General features: G+C 40.0%; 1 protein-coding gene across 6 annotated transcripts in view; it reads left to right on the top strand.

Annotated features, from left to right (window-relative positions):
- ANKS1B (ankyrin repeat and sterile alpha motif domain containing 1B) overlaps nt 1–20,012 on the top strand; it is a gene marked incomplete at both ends in the record, with an annotated part of 409,595 nt that overhangs the window by 343,030 nt on the left and 46,553 nt on the right. For 5 of the 6 annotated variants that reach the window (XM_084206425.1, XM_084206426.1, XM_084206424.1 and 2 more), the window contains one exon: nt 19,064–19,171. The exons of the other annotated variant lie outside the window; for it this stretch is intronic. In XM_084206425.1, the coding sequence (XP_084062551.1) occupies nt 19,064–19,171 (108 nt within the window). The remainder of the gene's footprint in view (nt 1–19,063; nt 19,172–20,012) is intronic. 6 annotated transcript variants of the gene reach the window in all.

The raw sequence follows: 20,012 nt of genomic DNA, 5'->3' as shown, positions 1-20,012 counted from the left end.
TGTAGGATAGTAGATTAAATTTCTTAATTGCTAATAATAAGTAATCCTTGTGTCTCCAAGGTATATAGAAGGTTGAAAAGCTGCCAATCCCACTGCATTTTCATTGTGTCAGTCTCCTCAGCAGTTCTCTGTGGAAGCATGCTGATGGGCAGGAGGGAGGTTGGGAAGAGCCTGTGGGTATGTATGGCATTGCTGTCAGGTTAATAAATTACATGGGTCCACTGCAAAGGGGGTGCATAGAAGCACATATTGTGTATGCTTCTGTGACCCTCCAGCGTGGCATTCTTCTGGCTCAGGGGATTCAGTTATTCATTGCTCTCTCCCTCTCTTAATTTAATTTGTGAGCTCCTTTCACAGTAGTCTATTCTACTCCTAATGCTTCTACTAACTTTCCAGAATACTACAAGTGTATAAAAGCAGTGGGAGCAGACCCCTGAGCTTGGACTGTGTTTTTCACTGTGCTAAATTTGTGTTTTACCATTCATAAGCTCTCACTCCACAAAACCTGTGCTGCTGTTATAAAATAAATGTGTAGGTTTGGATTTAATTTTCCAGGAAGCTGGATAATAGACATAGGAGTGATGCATACAGCCACATATCAGAATAGTTCTATGTTATGTACCTGTGTTTGAAAGTAAAGCTCAGAGAACAAGTCTTCTATTCTTCTTCACATTTCTTTAATCATTTTTTAGCATGCTGTGAAATAAAACATACTGTGTCATATTTTTCTTCTTAAATCACCTTGCTCTACCCTATTCTTATTTATCTCCTGAGGCAGGAGGCCGTGTCTGAGTGCTTGTACTTTGCACCCTGCACTCCAGTTCTAAACTCATTTGATGTTCAGTTTACTGCCCTTTCTCATTTCATCCTGGTGGCCATGTCTTCTCTTATGCTTTACCCTGGAGTGACAGAAGTCCTGGATGCCTGAGATGCAAGGACAAATCTTACCAAATGGGATGCCTCCAATTGTCTCCATTTCACCAAGGGTGTCATTCTTCTTGAGACCCGGGATCCTTGTAAGCTTCCACTGTAATGAAACGTGGGTGTTAACAGAGCAGGCTGGAAACGTGGAGTTGACAATATAGGATCAAGAGCAGCTATTAGTAAAAGTTGCTAACATCTGCATCTTATCTTAGCATATCATTAAAGTTGTGACTAGGATGAGCTATCTATGCTCTGAGCGCTGACAGCCTGGGCGGAGTTCCTGTAGAGAAGGGAGAAACACATCAAAACTGCAGGCTGTCCCCAGCTTGTCTCAGATCTGCCTCAGTTTTACACTCTGAAGCAGTGGGTTGGCAGGAGGGGATTAGCACTAGCAGCAGTGTCCTTTACATCTGAGTCGCATCAGAGCCCTTTCCAGAACACAGGGAGAGATACCATCACACAACTTCTCTCCTCTTTGCATATGGTTTTGGGTTTTGTAGTTGGATTGCACTTGTGTCCAAGCTTTTCTTTGCATCCCTCAGAGATTGTGAATTCCTTGTACTTCAGTGAGTTAGAATCATTGACAACCCAGTGTTGTGAAAAGCTGACGCTTCAGGGGAGGGTTACAAAGTTCATTTTGTCTTGTGAACCAAAAGGAAAAAGTTGTCAAGTTTGGAAATAAGAGTTTTCTCTTAATTGGAATATGCATGTTGCCTGAAAGTCTAATTTGGTCTCTGTAAGACTTCTTTCTAGCCCTTATACAGTAATAAGCTGGCAATTTACAGTAGGGTTGCTCCAGCTTGGGCAGACTGTTCCTGTGTGTAGAATGTGAAAGTTCACTTATCCTTTAATTAGTGATTGTCTATGTGATGAAAACCTAGTTAACCTTGGGGCTTGAAATATTATAGGGGAAAAAATGACATAATTCAAAACTGTCCATGCGGTCACGGGACTTGTGCATTTGTCTTCCTAACAAAGCTGAGGTTCAAAAGTTTGTGTTTTTGGGAAGCAGATAGACTTTGTTGAGACTTGTGATGAAATCACAAGAGTGAAAGACAGTATATAGGATCTGCTTCTCTCACCATAACTGGGCCATCTCTGAAATTGAAATAAAAAGTAATCCTAGGGTGTTTTTCTAGCTCTGGGTATAAGCAGTTAAGAGATTGAATATATTTGTAGGTTAGGTCTGCTGAATAAGAAAATACTATTTTTACATGGTCAGCTTTCATTCTACCATTTTGTTTTGATTTTACCCATCCTTTTCAGTTCTGCAACGCAGTGTAATCCCTATTTTATTGGAGTACAGCATGTCCAAGCGAGACACTGGCTTTATTCCAGTCAATGGTATTTTGACATTGACATCAAGAAAACCAGGTTCTCATCCTTGTTACCAGTACGTGGTGTTTGAAAGAAAACCTTTCACTGGCATTAGATCATTGCAGGCAGGTAATTTATAAGCTTGTGGAAAATATTTTAAGTGCTTTCAAAATTCTAGTGCATGCATGCTTTGTTATTAAACAGTGTCAAGCTGGTATTTAGTGTACATTCAGAAATTCTTACAAAGCAAAGATTTCTTTGGGAACAGGGCACCTCAGACCAAGAACATAAGTGTAAATCTAGACAAAAGATAAAGTGTTAGCTCGGATCTAAATGTGAGCAGTTTCTATAGGGATTATAGGTAGCACAGCCCCAGATCTTCAGCACCCTGGTACTTCCAGCAAGCTGAGAAGGCTTCTCACTAGGTTCTCCTGCCCTGTGTCCACTATGTACTAAGGTAAGGGCAGGGAAAAAAAAGAAAAAAAAATGGCATTTTGATTCTGCTTGGAGGCTTTTGTTGTTAATATATAAAGTACTGAAACACCTGACCTATTGAATTATTTCCTTAACCATTTGTCCAACTTTAAAATGCAATGTAACTAACAGCAAAAATTACTTAAATGTGTGTACACTGAGTGCATAATAATCTGCAGTGTATAGATAACTTTTCAGTTTGCTGCACAGAGATTTAGCTGTGCAACTTTGAGCTAAGTTAAAATAATGATGTACATTTTCCCATTTAATTTTAGATCCTATTTTTCAGTATATGGGTCAGCTTCTTATGTCAGTCTTTTGCACAAAACAGGTTTAGAACTGCAGTCAGGTCTTCCATATTTTCATTTCCTGTAAGTGCTGAACTGTAAATGAGATGATTATATCGAGAAATACAGATGTGTCCAACAATGGCTCTTGTCTTCTTGCAACCTGCGCAACAAATGTTATATTTACTCACTCAAAGAAATTATTTTTTTACTAGTGACTCTTCTGCTGATGAATCTCTGGGTTTTTTAACCTTTCAAGAATTAGAGGTTTTAGAGAGAAAAGGTTTTTTCATCTCATCTTAATCTCAGTTGTAAATTGTATCAGGTTTTGCTATCTCACTTGTCCATGTACGTTCTCTGCTGTTGTGAGGAACATTTTAGCACTGTAGTCTGCGTTTTTGTTTGGGGTGGGGGAAGCTGCCTTGATTTTGAATTTAAAATAGATTGTGTGAGCCTCTGTGAGAACATCTGAATGAGTAATTCCTCGGTTGTGTACCGCAGAAAGATGAGGCTTACCTCCCAGTTTCCTCTGACCTGGAGGATATTGATGCTATTCCAATCTGGGCTTTGGGGGTCTCTGTTTCTCAGGCTTGTTGTGGCTGGCTCTGCAGTATTATGAGGGGTCTCTTGCACGTTTTTCTTTCCTGCTTTCCAGCCATTGTGCATGTACAAAGATGGTAACACACATCACGCATTTTTGCTGAAGAGTGGGTGTATTTATTTAAACCCCACATACTTGCACACCAAGTGTTTGGAATCAACTCAATGAATCATGCCAGTGCAAGATTCAGTATACTTTCCATTTTATGCCTTAAAACTATGCTTTTATGAGGAGGGTGATCTGAGACATTTGTCAGTGAAGGTCACTGGTATCTCTGAGGGATACCAGCCCAGGTCTTGTCCATAGAGCACTCTGTATTTAGAGTTTTTATACTCTTCATATATGGAAATTCTTCCTGCCCTCAATTTATTTTTGATGCAGACTTTGTTAATGCACATTTCCTTATCATACACGCAGAATAAAAATGTGGTTGAGCTTTAAAGAATAAATGACTGCCCTTGCACAGAGGGAAACCTACATATACATTTACATATATATATACATGTATTCTCTATATGCATCACCTGGCCTTTAATCTTATCAGGTCATATGAAGTGGTGAGCTGTGAGAGAAATACTGCCCTTTTCCCTTCCCTGATTTTAAGAGATATATATGGGGGAAAAAAAAGATGGTTAGGACAAGCTTTTGGCTTTTTAGCACCTATTAAAAAATAATTCCTTGCAAATCTTATGGCAGACACTCTTCATTATGCTTGTCAATTGTTTCACAGCTTTACATATGTTTTAAACGAGATAGCTGGACTACATTGCTTTAGCATTTAAATGAAGCCAAATTAGTATTCTGTCAGCAAGCAGAAGGGGTTTTTATACTAGAAAGGTGTAGGAGGAAGATGGATAATGGGGGATGAAACTTGCTGATACAAACACATGCCATATTTTGTCAAAAAAATGAAATTCTGAACCACTGAAGCTTTTAAATTATTAAAGATGACCCTAGATGATTTTAGCATACATGCCTGTTCCTGGGGGCTTATGAAATTTTTTATCAAAATGATACAATGATAACATACAAGAGTAAACTTTCATATTTTCTAAGTATTTCCTGCATCATGACACAGTAATAATTTTTGGTTTACACAGTAAGAAAATGCATCCTGGTGAGGGGATTTCATGGGATTTTAAATAACTAGAACTTAGATGCACAATTTTATACAAATAATAATTCATAGCAGGAGCCCCTGTTCACGAAATCAGTTCTTTCTTCAAAATGTTATTGAATAGCCAGCCCTTCTGCAAAATGCTTCCTATTGGTAAAGCATTGTGTTCTCTCTATGTTTTATCTCAATAAAGAATTAAGCAATCGTACTATGTGTGGTAGTAAACTCAGTTGTCCTGGGTCACAGCTGATGAGGGGAGGTGGTTGCAGTTCTCCTTGCAGCACCACTTGTACAAGACTGCACAGACCATGAAAGAATAGAAACGTATGTGGGTGTTTGTTCTCTTCATTTCCACGGTATCCTAGAGTTGCAAAAGAAGGACAGAGATTGCTGAAGAAGGAGGCGGTCTTTTTCTGCAACCCTGAGCAGTTATCCTGTAAATAACACAGATAATAGACATTAAACATACATTAAAAATGTTCATTGCTATTTCATTGCTTATGTAGGAGAGCAGGTACCCTTAAATCAAATCTGATTTTATTATTAATCCAACTGCTTCCTTTCCATTTTTCTGTGGACTTCTTGCCTTATTCACTGGTTGGCAGTTTTTGCTCATTCTTTTGCTGTCATTTCTCCCTGTCACCTCTGCAGTGGTTGGCTGAATGAGGTGGGAATATGGTTGCAAGTGCAGATAAATTGCTGAGCTGGGTGGTGAGTGATGGATGGTAAAGAAACGAAGGGGACCTAGAGGAAAGCTGCAAGGGAAAAGGAATTTGGGGTTTCTTGAGCTGAAAATAAGATGTGGAGAGAGAGGGAGAAGGTTGACAGAGAGGGAAGGAAGTTGAATTTGCAAAGAAGAAAATAAGAAAGTTACCTGAACAGCCAGAAAAGACAGATGAAATAATCTACTCTGGTTATCACAAATGCCTTCTGATGTCACCTGCTGATATCCTTCAAATAGTTGCTTTTAAATTTTATTGTAAAATGTTAATTTTTCCATTAGCTATTTCTCATCTGATTACTATAATGACCCATTTTCTGGTTTTCTTATTCTTCTCCCATGTTATTCATCCTCTTAAAATTCCAGCACTCATTTTATCTCTCGTAGGTTCCAAATTCTCATTTCACTTTATTATTTCAGGAGCTTGCGTTGGTTGTATCTGCAGTTAAGGAGCAGATTAGCAAAACTTAACATTTGCATTTTAAGTTCTCAACAGATATAATTCCTTGTACAGTTAGTACTCAACTGTAGCTCGTGGTGTCTCTCACCATCTTTTCATTTATGATTTGCACGTGGTGTTTTGTCATCTGTTTGTTGGATGTGGAGGAATCCCTGGCCTGTACAAGGTCTTATTTCCCGTTGGTCTGCAAGACAAGTGTAGATTGTAATGTTCCACAGTCTTAGCTCTCTCTAGAGAGAAGATGAGAGCGTTCCTTGATGCCTGAGATGAAGCCAGAGATGGAGCATGCAGCAATGCATTCAGCATGGCCCTGTTTGCAGCAGCGGAGCTGCAGGACGGCAGCCAAGCAGCTCCAAGCAGCAAGGGCACTCTGGGCTGGTGGTAGGAAAATCTGTGCGCTGTAGCATTCCACTGTGCTTCAAACTCCTCCATCCCTAAGCCTACCAGCATCCTGGTTTTGAACGGGAGCTTCTGTGTCGCTCCCCAGAAGGCTCTGCCAGCTGATTGCTGTTGTCTGGGAGCTAGTTAGTGCTCTGTGCCCTGCTGCCTGTTTTCCAGACTGAAATACACCTTTTCCTATCCTGAGCAATCCTGACGAGCCAGTACATTCAGTGTTTTCACCCAGAGGGTGGCTGGCTCTGGAACAGGTTCCCCAGGTGGGTGGTCACAGCACCAGCCTGGCAGAGCTCAGGAAATGTTTCCACACTGCTCTCTGGCACAGGGTGTGACCCTTGGGGCGTCCTGTGCAGGGCCAGGAGCTGCACTCCATGACCCCGATGGGTCCCTTCCAACTCAGCTTATTCTATGGCTCTATGATTTGAGAATGTTTTGCTCATTTTAAGTACAGTTCTCGATCTTCAAGTGTGAAGAGTCTGGAGCATTTTTCCCAGTCCACCCATGCCACACTTTGATGGGAAACACCTGCCTGCAGCACTGCTGTGCTGGCTCTGTCCTTTGGGGCATAGGCAGGGAGGGCACCCGGCTCCCAGGGCTCAGCGGGAACATCAGCGCTTGGTAAATTCCTTGTGGAGAGTGTTCATCCAGGAAAGATCCCTGGACCAAGTTTGGGGTGATACGCAGAAAAAGTTCCTGAAAATGAAGAAACTTCCCACTGCTAAGTAAGCTTGTGCTTTTTAATGTGGAAATGTAACATAACATAACATTTCAAAAGCATATTTTAAATTCAACAGTCATTTCCTTACAATTCTGTTCAGAAATTTGGTTTACTTATGGAGTTGAGTATCTGTGAAAAATCTCTTTGAAAGGAAAATATGGACACAAAATATGAATAGAAAATATTGTATGATTCAGAGGTTCTTCCAGCAGAAACAAGTAAGTTTAAATGTCAGGATTCTTAAAATGAGAAAAGGCTTACACTCTTCTGAGTCCAGACCTGGATCACAAATGCAGGAATTAAAAAACCCACATAAATGAGATGTATGCTTGAATAGTAGTCTTTCTAAAACTATATTTAACAGTGACTAAATTTAGGCTTACTGACTAATTTGAAAAGCCAAAATGTTATTTAATTCTCTAGTACAACTCAGAAATACATTTTAAGTAAGTCATGTGAACATACCCTAGGTGGCTGCATATTAGAACATAGCAAATATGTAGGTTACATTACCATCTAATTGTCCATAATAAGAGTTTTTTTCTCTTTGCTTGCTATTCATTTAAATCTACTCTTCTGATTCATCATTAATCACAGTTCATGTGGTGATTTGGTGTAAAATGCTCATGACAGGATTTCTTGTTGTAGTGAGTTCATGTGATCTGTACAGTAGTGCACGTTTGTGACAAGATCTTATAGAAACTTAATTGTCTTCTCAATAATGCCTCTGGCTATTACACCTAATGCTATAAATTAAGAGATATAAACATACATGTAAACTAATCTCTTTTTTTGGTGTCATCCAAACAAATGTGGATTTTCGTGGCATTTTTTCTGATCTGAAAGATGATTATTTAACACTGTAGTAACATTTGTAAAATAGGATTAAAATAGAGTATGATCTTCAAAATGCATAAATGGGCTGAATCAGTTATATAAGATTTAATTGAAGAAATGTGAAAGTGATTTATTTTGAAAGTACAGATCACATGAGACTATAATGAGCTCTGAGTATATCACTGAACAGCAGTACGGGGGAATAATTTGGGCAGGAGGACAAGAGCTGCTGGGTATTTGACTGAACATCAGTCAACAACAGAACACAAAAAAAGGAATGTTGTGCGTAGTAGCGAGGGGAGTGTGTTTAAAAACTTTTAGCTTTCTGTCCCCTAGCACTGTTCCCTTGATATTTCACCTGGGATAGTATGTTTATACATTGTATTCTTTATGTCCACTTAAAACAAACTAGGAAAAGAAAACAAATTTCTATTCTTGGTAGGAGAGTTTTGCAAAATTGTATGTATGTTAAAATAAATTAGTTGCAGAAGAAAGTAAAACTGTTCATAAGGATGAATTATTTTCAGAAATCAGTGAGGACAGAACAAGAGAAGTGACCATTTAGGTTAAATGTTAACAAAAACCATAATTCAAGAATCAGAGGGTTTAGTTGTTGCATTAAGGATATTTATAATCATAGGATCATTTAGGTAGGAGAAGACCTCTAAGATGATTGAGCCCATCTGTTAAGCTAACAATGCTAAGTTTAAGCTAGCACTGCCTAGATATTTGCTGAATTACAGTCTTTAGAATTATAAAAAGACATGACTAGAGATTGGGGAGATTCTCAGCAACATTCAGTGTGGTTTGGAAATCATCACAGATGTGATTCTGGGCATCTGACTTCTTGCAGCTTGGGACTACTGTCCTGCAGTTAGCTGAACCCACAGGTTTGATAAGTCTTTTTGGTTTGATGGAGGATCCCCTCATGTAACACTCTGCAAAAAAGGACCTGCTGGTGTTACTGCTACTGATGGGAAAAGTGAGGAATGGAATCCTTGGAACTGTCTTTCTTTTTTTTGACTTTATTTTATGGGTTGGATGGAGTTAGGATAAAGAACAAGAAAATCAAAGCGTGAGCCATGGAGGTGATGTTTATAATCCGTTTGAAGGGAACCTTGCTTTTTCAGGAACTTTTGATAAGGCTGAAGAGAAAAAGGAGAAAGAGTAGAGGTGTAGAAGACATGCTGTTCTACCCTGTACAAGTAGTCAGTCCTGTACAGCCCTTCTCACTGAGAAAATTCAAATAGAATTTGTAGCAAGAAAGCCTTTCCCATGACAACCCATTCATTGGTGGGTTTTCCCAGAATGCTTCATTAATAATGGATCTGCCCAAACTGTGGATTCAGAAGCATGCATCGATATTCTTTTTTATATATAAAATAACTTTAAGGACAAGAAGTTTGAGATGACCAAAACTTTGCCAGTTTTCACTGTTAATAAGAAGTTCGGTTTATCTTTTTTTTTAACTGTAGTACAAAATCAGCCTCATGTTTGGAGAGCTCTTCAGTACAGCTTGCTTTGTTCTAATTTGGTAATGTACAAAAATGTTTCTTTCTTAGACCAGACTAATGTTGAATGTTTAATGAAGGAATCGACATAAGATGTGCAAAATCTGAGCTGCCTTGTGGTTTCGATCTCTCTCAAATCAAGCAGACAATAATCTTTTCTGCTGGAATTCGTTGTGTTTCTCAGAGCCACATGGGAAGAATTTACCTGAGCTATTGATGAATGAATATTTTTGCCACTTTATTTGTATCCTTTTGTAATGGCACTTTTTGATGGTATTCCTTCCTGCTCTTACCTCAAAGCATGAAAGAAAAAGATATTTTGAGAAATGCTTTTGCTGTCCCCGTGCTGCCCCTGGCAGAGTTAATCCAGCCATCCTGCTGTGCTTATAGAGCCTGTTCTTTCCCACCCACGGTGCTTCCTCCTCACAGATTAAGAGTCAAAGTACAGGATGATGCTGGCTCTGCCTGTGATGTATGATTCCACTCTGCCATGGTGGCCATTGCCTTTTTTAGGATAAGGACTATCATTGATACCATCATGACAGCATTAAGGATAGGAACAAAGCTGGGATGTAAGGGAGAACTAATAGCTTTTTTAAAGCCATATCATGTATTTGGAAAGTGTACAAGATTTGAGGTTAAGAATCTGGCAAGCAGCATCACAATCCAAACTGAATATAGATTAGTCGAAGTTTCTCTTAATTTATTTAAAGTAGATTGATCAGACTACCTGAAAGAAAACAGTAGACTATCTGGAGTTGAGATGAATTGGTAGCTTTGATGTATGCACTAACTTCTTCCATTTGGTGTTAAAGGATGAGGTTGATGAAGGTGGATGGCAGCATGAAACTTGGGGAGAGGGGCTGGCATTTAATTCAGTAATTGTTTAGTGAGCAAAGATTACAAACCAAGATAGTAAAAGATGTCTGGAAAAACAATTAGATGGAGAAAAATTTTTATTAATTATTTTTATGCTAATGTTGTATGTCACAACATACTGAGTTTATCAGTTATTCAAAGTTTATTCTTCTAGGGAGTGTCCTTGCTGGAAGAAAAGTGATGAAATTGGTCAGATGGCTGTTGCTGCAGTGCAGGCAGAGCGATAGTTGAGGATCCTCTTTACCCTGTGTCATATCTGTTGGTGCATATTCCCTGTAAATTAAGGAAATTAGGATCTTGATAGTGGTGACATTCCTGGATGGCAAAACACACGTGCCCAAAACCAAAGTTAAAGCTGCCTATTACCAGCATGTCACAAAATGTGTTCTTCCTTCAGTGTGCCAAGCACTCAGTGACAGGTATGGCTGAGGGTCAGCAGCCACTCTGCAGTAAGGTGAGTCCACACTGATCAGACTAAAGACTAAGACTAAGACTAAAGCTGCTGAGTACTCAAATGCATGAGCTTATAGAGACCATGGTATCTGTTAAAGCATTAGCTTTATGTCTCTTTGCAGTCTTTTTTAATCCTAGCTGCCCTCCTCTTTTGGGTGGTCCATTGTGAAAGAAGCTGCAGTTTCCCTGTAGTGGGTTCATCTTGTGTTTGGCTCGTGCTGCTGTAAGCACCAGCAGCTGCTGAAAATGAGATTTCCACTCCTTCTTTCCTTCATCTCTGGCTATACTTTCCAGCCCTTTTACTTGTGCCAATGTTAGCATTTCTGTGATGAAGGAACGAAGGAGATGAGGAGCTGGCTATACAGAGAGCTCCCAGGTCTGTTTTTGGATCCCAGGGGTGAGATCCCTGGGAGGTTGCTCTGCTGCAAGTGCTCCCACAGCAGCTCAGAACCCCTTCTGTTGGATCAAACCCTGGAACTTCTTTCTGCAGATCTTCCTTCTAAGGAAGCAGTTCCACGCAGTTTCCATGAGATTTACAGGACAAAGCACCTGTATTTTGGCAGTGAATTGGGATGGGTTGTGGGCTCAGCTTCCTGCTGCCAGTTCACAGTAGTAGAGTACTGACCTTAGCAGTGCTTGTATCAAAGCCTATAAACACATTCAGGTTTTTATCATGATGATACTTTTACAACTTTTCCCCTTAAAAAGTGGGTAAATATTAATGTTAGCAATAGAGCAATAATGCATTGTCGTGTTTTTAACTCTGGGATGTGTACTGCTGTAAGGGGTAAGTATATTTTGGATTGCTGTATGTCCTGCATGAACCACTCCATAGCATGCTGGACTGTGTCCAGAGAAGGGCAGCAGAGCTGGGGAAGGGTCTGGAGCCCAAGTCCAATGAGGAGTGGCTGAGGGAGCTGAGGGTGTTTAGTCTGGAAAAAAGGAGGCCCAGGGAGGACCTTATTGCTCTCTACAGCCAGAAAGAAGGCTGTAACCACGTGGGGGTTGGCCTCTTCTCCCAGGTTACAAGTGACAGGACAAGAGGAAATCACCTCAAGCTGCACCAGGGCAGCTTTAGTTTGGATATTAGGAAAAAAGTTATTCACCAAAGCGTTGTCAAGCACTGGCACAGGCTGCCCAGGGAAGTGGTGGAGTCACCTTTCCTGAAGATATGTAGAAAACGTCTAGATGTGGCACTTAGGGACATGGTCTAGTGTTGGACCTGGCAGGTTTAGTTCTGTGGTTGGACTCAGGGGCCTTAAGGGCCTTTCCCAACCTAAATGATTTCCATGATCCATTATAGCAGAGCTGGAGTGAAGCCATAGCCTCTGTGCATGGATGTGGCTTGAACCAGATACTCAGGAGTGGGATTGATACTTTTAATGTGATTGTTTTACAATACAGAAAAATTGTTTTGCTAAACTGAAATAATTATGATGCAAAATTAATTAGGTCTTCATGCATACATCTGGTAACTGGCAAATATACTGAGAAGCTAAGTCTGTTCTGAATAACATTTCTTTAACAGCATTTCTTTAACATCTGATCCTCAGTCCAGGTTTTTCTCTCCAGTGTTTGGGTTTTCCTTGTGTATGGTGAGAACAGTCTTTCTGCACTCATTGTATATCTGAATAATGCTGATTTAAAAGAAAAATTTAAAAACCATAGAGGGACTTCCATTAAACTCTAATAGCAGAAGATATTTAACACCATCTTAGGTTTTTCACTATTTTTGCTGCAATTTTTATCAGACTGTATAATTGCACAATATAGAAGTAAACAATTTCCAATCCTAATATATAGATATCTTTCTAATTAACTAATACTATTCAGATATTGAAGAGCTTACCTTTTCATGACAGCCTTGGTTATGACTGTGAGCTAGAGTAATCTGCATTTTTACTCCAGGCTGTTTGCTTCTTCTGATATTGTAAAAACTCTTGCTACTCTATGTTATTAGAAGGTTTTTTTAAAAAGCCACTTACTTGGTAGAAAAATGTCCCATTCTTTAAATGGGCTTGAATGTTTAGGGGTTTTTTTTTTTCCTTTTGATTGGGATTAAATAAGTCAGCAATAAAAATAGATCAAAATCAGAAAAAAAGGATCCATTTTAGAGCTATTAAAATTTTCAAGATATTTTTATTTCATCTCTTATTTCTCATTACATGAGCTGTACTTCATGCTTGTGTACAGATTAATGTGCTTTGCTGATAATTGCCTATTAAAAATAGATAAATAAATTATTAGCTCATTATGAAATGTGTTGTAGTACCAGTAACTTTAATTATAATTTATCTGCTGTGTAAGTAATCCTGCAAAATATTGTGGGATAACATTTTGGTATTGCAATTGCTTTCCTGTAGTGCTCTATGATTAACACTGAAGACCTCAAGGAGTAAGGACCCCTGGTCTCTGTGACCACACATTCTTCAGATCTGATCTGAACCAGTAACTGGATCTATCATTAGCTCAACACACAGGTGAAAATGCAAGTCCTCAGTGGAGGGAACAGTCTTTCTTCTAGCACACATTTGGGATTGTGTTCCACCTTTCAAATTGTTTAATATTTTTTCTACTTACTTCCTGTGAGAATTGAATGTTTTCCTTTATGTACAGACCTGCTTAGTGCTTGCCATTTTTCACATAAATAATATTTTCAGCCTTGTCTCTTAGAATAGGTAATCATTGCTGTAGCAATCTTGGTGTTTGTATGTATAACAGATCTTTAGGATTTCTGATTTATGGGGGGTTGAGACTAATGTGACAAAAATGCACAAATGTAATGTTCATCATTACATCTGAGACTTGTAAAATGCTTGAACTGTAACTTATTTCTTAAGAGGCCATGCATTTAACTTTTTAATTGAAAAATTGTTTTTAAAAAACAGTCTGGCATGTAGCCTGAGACACATCCTCAGGAGTCAAAGTGGCCAGGTGTCACTTTCAGGTTTTATTTCACTGCATTTTCCTGGGTTTTTTAACAGGAAATATTAAATAGATTTTTTTCACTGAAATATTAATGTTTATTGATTACAATCACAAAATTACTGTTACTATTTTTATCTTTAGTGGACCCAAAATACTAGCACCTAGTATTTTCTGTTAGCCAATTTGGAAAGCCCTTTAATAACAAAAATGGCTTGGTTGGCCAAGTCAGGACTAAGTCTGTCCTGAGAACTCCTACAAAAAATAATGAATTCTCACCTGCCTCAGTCTGACCTGAGGTGGCAATGTCAAGTTTACTTGGAGGAGACTCTTGGCCTTTGCTTTCTCAATGCCCTTAAATGGAAACCTGCATCTCAATTATTTATTTGAGTAATAGGGCACCAAACAAACATCGGTTCCTCGTGATAACATCTGGAAATGGGACTTACAGGACAGCCATTGGCCTTTGTGAAATGCTGTCATCAAGACAACTGACATCTGTTTCCAGCTGGGTAATTAATTCCAGAGGATTGTGACCCATATTTCGTATCCTTATGATATGAAATCATTCTGATATGAAATAATAAGTCTCTTACAGGTGTCTTCCTAGGCATAATAAACACTTGCTTCCCCTGCAGTTGTGGACACCAGAGGAGTTGCAGCAAGCCTCTGACCAGCAGGAGGATGCTTTGGTGCTCCTCTGTTGCCATGTGCTGAGAAAGAGCATCAAGTGTGAAAAATGCAATAGAAGTCTGACATGATTTGACTGGATTTGGTGCTGCTAAAGCCCCTGGGCATTTGTGGAATCACAGAGTGGTTTGGGTTGGAGGGGACCTTGCAGAGCACCCAGTTCCATGCCCCTGCCGTGGGCATGCCACCTTGCCACTAGATCAGGTGGGTCAGAGCCCCATCCAGCCTGGCCTTGAGCGCTTCCAGGGATGGGACATCCCCAGCTCCTCTGGGCAGCCTGTCCCAGTGCCTCACTATCCTCACTGTAAAGAATTTCTTTTCAATATCCAATCTAAACCTGCCCTCTTTGAGTTTAAGTATCATAGCTGACTTGGGCCTATTTAATTTTCAAAATAAACCAATTTTTACACCAAGTAATCTCGGTCAGCATGCAGAATATAGAGGTTTTTTTAACCTTTTTTGTTTGTTTGGTGGGTTTTGTTTCTTGTTTGTTTGAACTGTTAACATTGACCACAGTTCTGTGGTTAGGGTCTGTAAAATTGATGCTGAAAATTTGTACAAGTATGTTTAATCCTTTTGTAATTTTCAATCCTGTTGGCCAGGTGAGCTCTACAGTTGATCTGGGGTCACTTTCTGGCTATTCTGGGCCCTGCCACGTTTTAGGATTAGCCCTGTGGGGCAGCATTGTGGCAGAAGAGGGGTAATAGTCAAATGTACCCCTTCATCTGTAATTCCAGATAGCTTGGAGTTTATTCCAATATGACCAGTAAAATGGCTAATAATATTGATTTTAACAAGTGTTTTGAGCTGTTTTCTTGCAGAAATAGGAAGATCCCACTTTTTTGGCTTGCATTTACCATTTTTTTCTTGAATTCTGGTGTCTGACACTGCTAGAGGAGAATCGCTAGCACTGTTCTGATCCCTCTTTATATTTTGTAGGTGGTTCCTGGTGTCCAGTTGCAGCTACACATTTAGTCCAGACCTCTTGTGCTATTATGATCCTAATTTTAGTCCATACAAAAATTTTTCAGATTATTCCAAAAGAAGGAGAATTAATGTCTTGAATTTCAGTACTCTTTGTAATGTTCTGGGAAGAAAAAAAAAAAGGTAGAATCATACAGTATTGAATATTATTATTCAATTAGAGAAAAGATCAGGCAGAAGAATGTTGCAGAAGTAAAGCTCATTTTTAGGTGGAATAACTTGTTAATTCCAGCATTTGCACATACACAGTCATCAGGGAGTTATTGGGCTACGTCTATCTTTTGAAACATCTGTCAACTAAGCCAGAGATCTAAATGCAAAGTGTTACATTGGCTATATTTGTGGATTTCTTACATTTCCTAGTGGAATTTCATTTTGTATGCTAATCATTGCAGAGTACAGAAGTAAAAATAAGATTAAATTTTTGTGCATGTGGTGTCGGTGCTTTGGATGAATGACTGGCCCCATTCTCTTTTAATTGTATTGCAACATCAAATACATGAAATGGAGTGATATCATTCTTGTCTCTGGTATCCTGCTGTCAGTGTGGAAAGAAGCATGCCATGTACATGCTATTTTTTTTTCCCTTTTGTCCCAGTGATGAAATAACATACTGTGGACAGCCTTGAGCTACTCTGAACAGTTTGACAACGTGTTGTTGCTGATTCCTGCAGCCACACTGCAAAACTCATTTCACTGTTGTGTAGTAAGTGGGCTACAATCCATTTGGCAAAATGCCTCAGTGCATGACACTTAGGTGCACTGTATTGACTGTCCTTATTCAGTGTTAGTTCAGTGTTCACTGTAACCTGATTTATAGAAATTATATACCAGGAAAGCTATTTAAGTGCAAGACTTTCAACAGTAACATATTTCTATGGTACTGCTTTAGGCAGCTGTACCATTCCACACCGTTGACCTATATTTGTGATATTTGACATTTTTGATAAATACTGTCAAGGCTAATCCGTTGCAGGACGAGTTTCCAGAGTTTCAGGGTGTTTGTTAAACCCTCATAACTCAAATATAGAAGTGTTTCAGAAAACAGTATTTTACATTGAGAAACAGGCTTTCCAAGTAAGAAAATTGCTAGGGAGTGATTTCCAGAAGAATGCATCTGTCTCCAGTTAAGGGAGTATGTGCTCCAGATGAGACTGGGATGCAGCTGCCTGTTGCCTGGGGACCGTGTTTCTGTAGGTTGCATCATTAACTCCCTCCCATTCACATTTGGGGCGACCACCATTGTAATAGAAAAACAAAATGTGGAGTAAGCTTAGCAGTGCCTATGGCGTTTAAAGGTCTGTATTACTTTCAAATTGAGAACAGTTTTTGAAATAATTTAGTCATGGAGACCTGTCTGCTGATCTCTTATGTGTGTAGTCCCTCAAGACACGTCTTGTTCTTTCCTGCTGTTCAACAGCTCTGTGAAGTCAAAGAAAATGGCTTTTTGTGGTTTGATATAGCTAATAAGGCAGGCAGAGCGCTGAGGACCTTGAAACAACCCAAAGAACTTTAGCTTGGCTTAAAAATCTCTGGATAAACGATCTTGTTGATGGGGAAGCATTATGAAAAAAGCAAGTTCACTGAAGTGCATTACTTGAGTAATGCTGAAAGCAGCTGTGGTTCATTCACGTGTTTCACATAGTTAAATACAGAGATAAACTGTGCACCCTTCTGTTTAACACTCGCTGTAAACTGAATACATAACTAAGTCTCCTGCATGCCTCAGGCATTTCTCTGTGTGCTGCATTATCTCAGCTTCGCTCGTGCCTCTCTAGATTCAGACTGAGAGGAGAGCACGTAGCAGGGTGGTTTGCGGGACCGCAGCTTGTGTCCGCTGCTGAGCTGCAGGGTCTGCAGCAGCCCTGGGAGCTGCCTCTCAGAGGAAGGCTGCTCCATGTCATAGCCCATCACTCTGGAGATGTGGGCAGCAAAGAGGCTGTTGATGTTCAGCAGTATCAGATAGCACAGAGACATCTCACAGAGGAAACGTGGATGGGCGCGTGTGCACGTGCATGGGCAGGATAATGGATGGGTAGGCATGGATACTGGAACAATGACAGCATGTTGCTGTACCATATTTTGGGATACTGCATCTGAGAGGTGTAGCAGGGGAGTTGCTGGGGTTTGGGTTTTGTTTGCTCTCGTGAATTGCAGCTCTTGGTGCTGCCGCTTAAGCTGAGGTAGTTGTTCATTTAAGATGCAGCATTTCCAGGTTTTTTGGGGACTATTACTTTTTCTAGGTTGAGTGAGAACTTCCTCTCAGCTGAAGGGTGTTGACACACGGTGGTCCTAAATATAGTGGGAAGTACTGTTTTCTGAGAGGGAATGGAGGCAGCTCTGGAGTATGAAACCACATGTACAGTCTGGAGGAGTTATGTAAGGACACTGCTGTTTGCAAAGCAGAGACTTTGCTGCTACAATTAGTGCTGCTATACACTCTACACTGCAGCCATTGTAGCCATTAAAGAATACCATTGAAATATGGGATTTTTCCCACTAACACTTAAAATTTCCAACTCACTGCTTCTGCTCTCCCTCTTTTCCTCCCTCTTTTCTCCCTCTCTCTCTTTTCCTGAGAGCAGTGGTGGTTTTGTAGGAGGCAAGGACACAGAGAAATACAAATGAGGAGTAGTTGCTGTAAATTTGGGACAACTTTTTGGCAGTGTTCTGGGAGTTTGGACAAACATGAGGTGTGTGAACGTATCCACTGATGGAGCCGTTTCTGTGCTACAGAGATTTTATGTCTGATAAAAAAAGTAATACAACTCCAGGGTAAAAGTTTGTCCACCCAGTGTTTTTTACACAAGGATGATTCTACATAATAATAAAATCTGCATGAGATATTTGGAGATTACCTGTGTATGTGAGTCTACACATAACTGGTAACCATGGGCAACCCACAAACCACAGCCGAGATGCAAAGGATGAATTTATTTCATTACCTCGCTAACTGCACCAGGTGACAGGGACAGGGACATGGCTCCATTCTGGCTGGCAGGAGGGGAGGAGAGAGCTCTTGCCTCTCTATAACACAAGGCTTCCCCCATGTCTGTGAGAGCGTGTTATCTCTCCACAGGGCTTCCACTTCTCAAAACAGGCAGAGGATGAACAACATTCGGCATAATAAATGGAGATTTCCCACACCAACAATTTTAGCATTCCCAGCTGCAAGGTCACTTTGAGAGAAACCATTCCCTCCTCCTCTGCCAAATCTTGCAGTTTTAGCCCTTTCCTAGCAACACTGTTAAAGGCATGGTGAATAAATTTTGAAGTTGTAACATTTGCTCATCGTACAATTCCTTTTTTCCCTTCTTGCCTCCTAGAAGCATTCGCTGGCTGTTTCTCACTCTTTTCCTCATCCATCCCATGAATCACTTTAATCCTCATCACTCACTGTTTGCATGCACCTTTACATTTCCTTCTCCAGTCTTCTCATCCCCTTCCCTTTTTTTTTTGCTGCTCTTCTGCCTTCTCCTCATTTCATTTTTGTTTCCTCTTTGCTCATGTTTGAGTCTGGTTTTTTTCAGTTTTTTGCACCTCTACATGCTCTAGTTTTTTCCTTCATTTTACAGTGTTTTTCCTCTGATCTCACCTCTCATTTTCTCTGCTGATTGTTTGCCTTGCACAGTTCCCTGTCTGCTCAGCCTGTCTAGAGGACTAACTTGTTCAAAGGTTTAAAGAGAAAATGGCTTCAATCTGAATGAATGTTCATGTAATGGTTGCCATGTGCTCTTTTAATGATATTATATTTTTGATATTATTTCAGGTCTTAAAAATTAGCTTGATTGGCCACCGGAAGCGTGTTCTGGCATCTTTGGGAGACAGGCTTCACGAAGATCCTCCTCAGAAACCACCTCGGTCAATAACCCTCAGGGTGAGTCCCCATGAACATTTGTTTGCATTTCTTGACAAGTCAGCAAGGGTTTCCTAAGGTTCACGTGGAAACAATGGCTGCTTTGAGTGGGACTCAACTTACCTCCCCTCAGGGTTGGACTTTATGGGCATCTTGGGCTGACCTGCTCTGTCACACCTCCCCGTATGGCCAGCAGAGATATATTGACGTTTTCACAGGGTGATCCCTGTGACCTGTTTCAGATGTCTGCCTTAGGATGAGATGAGTAGAATCTTAGAAGTATCAGCTTATCTTTGCCAAGGAAACTAGCTCAGGAGCAGGGATGTAAAAGATTCATGTCTTCATTTGCCCACAGGATTCCCAGCCCAGCCGATCAGTACTGCAGGAGAGTTACCATTTTCCTTTCATGTTTTCAAATGTTTGCACTTTCTTTTCAGACATATGCTTTAAGCTTTCTTTAAGGAGAACACCTTGAAAGTGTTGAGATAAAAATGCCATTAAGGTGTCTCTGTATATCAAAAGTTTCATCATGTTTTTAATTTTCATTTGTATTCCCTCTTTCAGAAACCTTATTGCAATGTCCCTGGGGTTCTTCCACACTTGACCACATTTAATCTCCTCTCATTACACCACCTTCACTCAGTTTCTCCAATCCAATGCCTTCACTTACTTGTTGTCTGCTACTCTTACCAAGTTGTGCTCTGATGGCCACTTCCTACTGGGTTCTCTCCAACAGAGTTCACAGCAACATTTTTATTTTGATATTTTAGGTCACACCTTTCGCATTTGATTGGATCCCATTATTTTCATGGGGCTGCATTTCTGACAGGAATCTTGTTGGGGATTAAATTTCAAAATGTCA

This window comes from Fringilla coelebs, assembly GCF_963513975.1.
Source record: "Fringilla coelebs genome assembly, chromosome: 5".
Classification (NCBI taxonomy): Eukaryota; Metazoa; Chordata; class Aves; order Passeriformes; family Fringillidae; genus Fringilla; species Fringilla coelebs.
This window is presented reverse-complemented; position numbering and strand designations above follow the sequence as displayed.